The 1,428-nt window shown below is 46.7% G+C and overlaps 1 protein-coding gene across 1 annotated transcript in view; it reads right to left on the reverse strand.

Moving 5' to 3' along the window:
- The window catches only part of LOC105310398 (prepronociceptin-like), a 5,997-nt gene extending 4,572 nt beyond the window's left edge, over nucleotides 1–1,425 (reverse strand). Inside the window, exon 1 of the mRNA XM_011386583.1 lies at nucleotides 1,043–1,425. Coding sequence (XP_011384885.1) covers nucleotides 1,090–1,425 — 336 coding nt within the window. The 3' untranslated portion in view covers nucleotides 1,043–1,089. The remainder of the gene's footprint in view (nucleotides 1–1,042) is intronic.
- Nucleotides 1,426–1,428: the final 3 nt, after the last annotated feature.

Genomic DNA, 1,428 nt, shown 5'->3' on the forward strand with positions numbered 1-1,428 from the left:
CCCTGGGAAAGAAGCGAAAAGTGAGGAAAGGTGATGATCCCTTAGTCCATATTCTAAAAGCTGTTGGGTCAGTTGGGCCAAATTCTCAAAGCCTTGCTCAGTGATGATGTTATTTATTTATTTTTATTTTATTTTATTTTTGTGATGATGTTACTGACTGCAAGGAATCAGTCTCTCTGGCAAGGTAATAGGACGGACACATGACAAGTGGAAGAAAGACAAGCAGAAAATGTAGCTCCTGGTCCTAACAAGAACTCTTTGGCTGGGAGAGAGTGAGAAAGATTCACGGTTTCCACGGAATCCAGTCACTTTGAGATATAGGGGTGGAGTGATACAGGAGGGGACAGCAAAGCTGTCTTTTTAAAAAATTAATTTATCTATTTTATGGTGACATTGGTGAATGAAATCCAATAAGTTTCAGCTGTACACTTTAACAGTAAGGCATATATATATTTACACTGAGTGTTCACCTCCCATACTTAGATTTCTTTCTCTCACCACATATTTGACCCCCTTTACCCAGCCTGCCTCCCACTACCCCTCCCCTCTGGTAAGCAAAGTTGTCTTTGAAAGTGATATAGTAATATTAAAACTACAGAAATCAGACTCTTTGCAAATGGCTAAGGGTAGGTCCAGCTATCGATTCTTAGAGATAAAGTCTCCGAGGAAAGGTGAGCTGAATGGTTGCCATAGTAACTGGATAGGAGGATTGGTCCACTTAACTGTCCCCATAGTAACTAAGCTCCTGGAGAGCTATAGAAGAATTAGTTATCTTAACCTACTACTATTATCCCCATAGTAACCAGTCTCTAAATGGCAGTAGTCAGCCTTAAGGAGCAATCCTAAAAAATCTTTTCTCCCTAGACAAAGGGTGGGCAGGAGGCAGGGGGGTGAATATATCTCCCAGGCCTCCAGGGAGCTGAACACCTTAAGGTGCTGTGTGTGTAGCGGGGGAGAGGGGTAAGTGGGTGGGCCTTATGTGCTAAGACAATCAGGTATATGAGTTTTCTTTGTGCTCCCAGCTTATTCCCGCCCAACTCACTCATGGGTTGAAGTGGATGGTGCAGCTTGGAGAGGCTCCCCTTCCAGCTACACATTACCATTCTGGTGCAGGGTGCGCCGGCGCTGGCTGGACTGCATGCTCAGGACCAGGTACTGCCTCATAAACTCACTGAACCGCTTCTGGTTGGCCAACTTGCGAGCTGACTTCCGGGCCCCAGTGAAGCCCCCAAACCTCTTCTGCAGCTGCTTCTGCTCCATCTCTCCAGACTCATCCATGCCAGGCTCTGTTTCTTTCTGTGCTTGGAATAGGCTCCTGATACGGGGCATTCGCTTCAGATGCATCTCGGAGGCTCTTGGCTGGTAAAGAGCAGCTGCCAAGTGCTCTGGGTCAGCAGGGCTGAGCTGCCAGGAGCCCTTGGCCATGAC

This window comes from Pteropus vampyrus, unplaced genomic scaffold, assembly GCF_000151845.1.
Source record: "Pteropus vampyrus isolate Shadow unplaced genomic scaffold, Pvam_2.0 Scaffold2931, whole genome shotgun sequence".
NCBI classification, from domain to species: domain Eukaryota; kingdom Metazoa; phylum Chordata; class Mammalia; order Chiroptera; family Pteropodidae; genus Pteropus; species Pteropus vampyrus.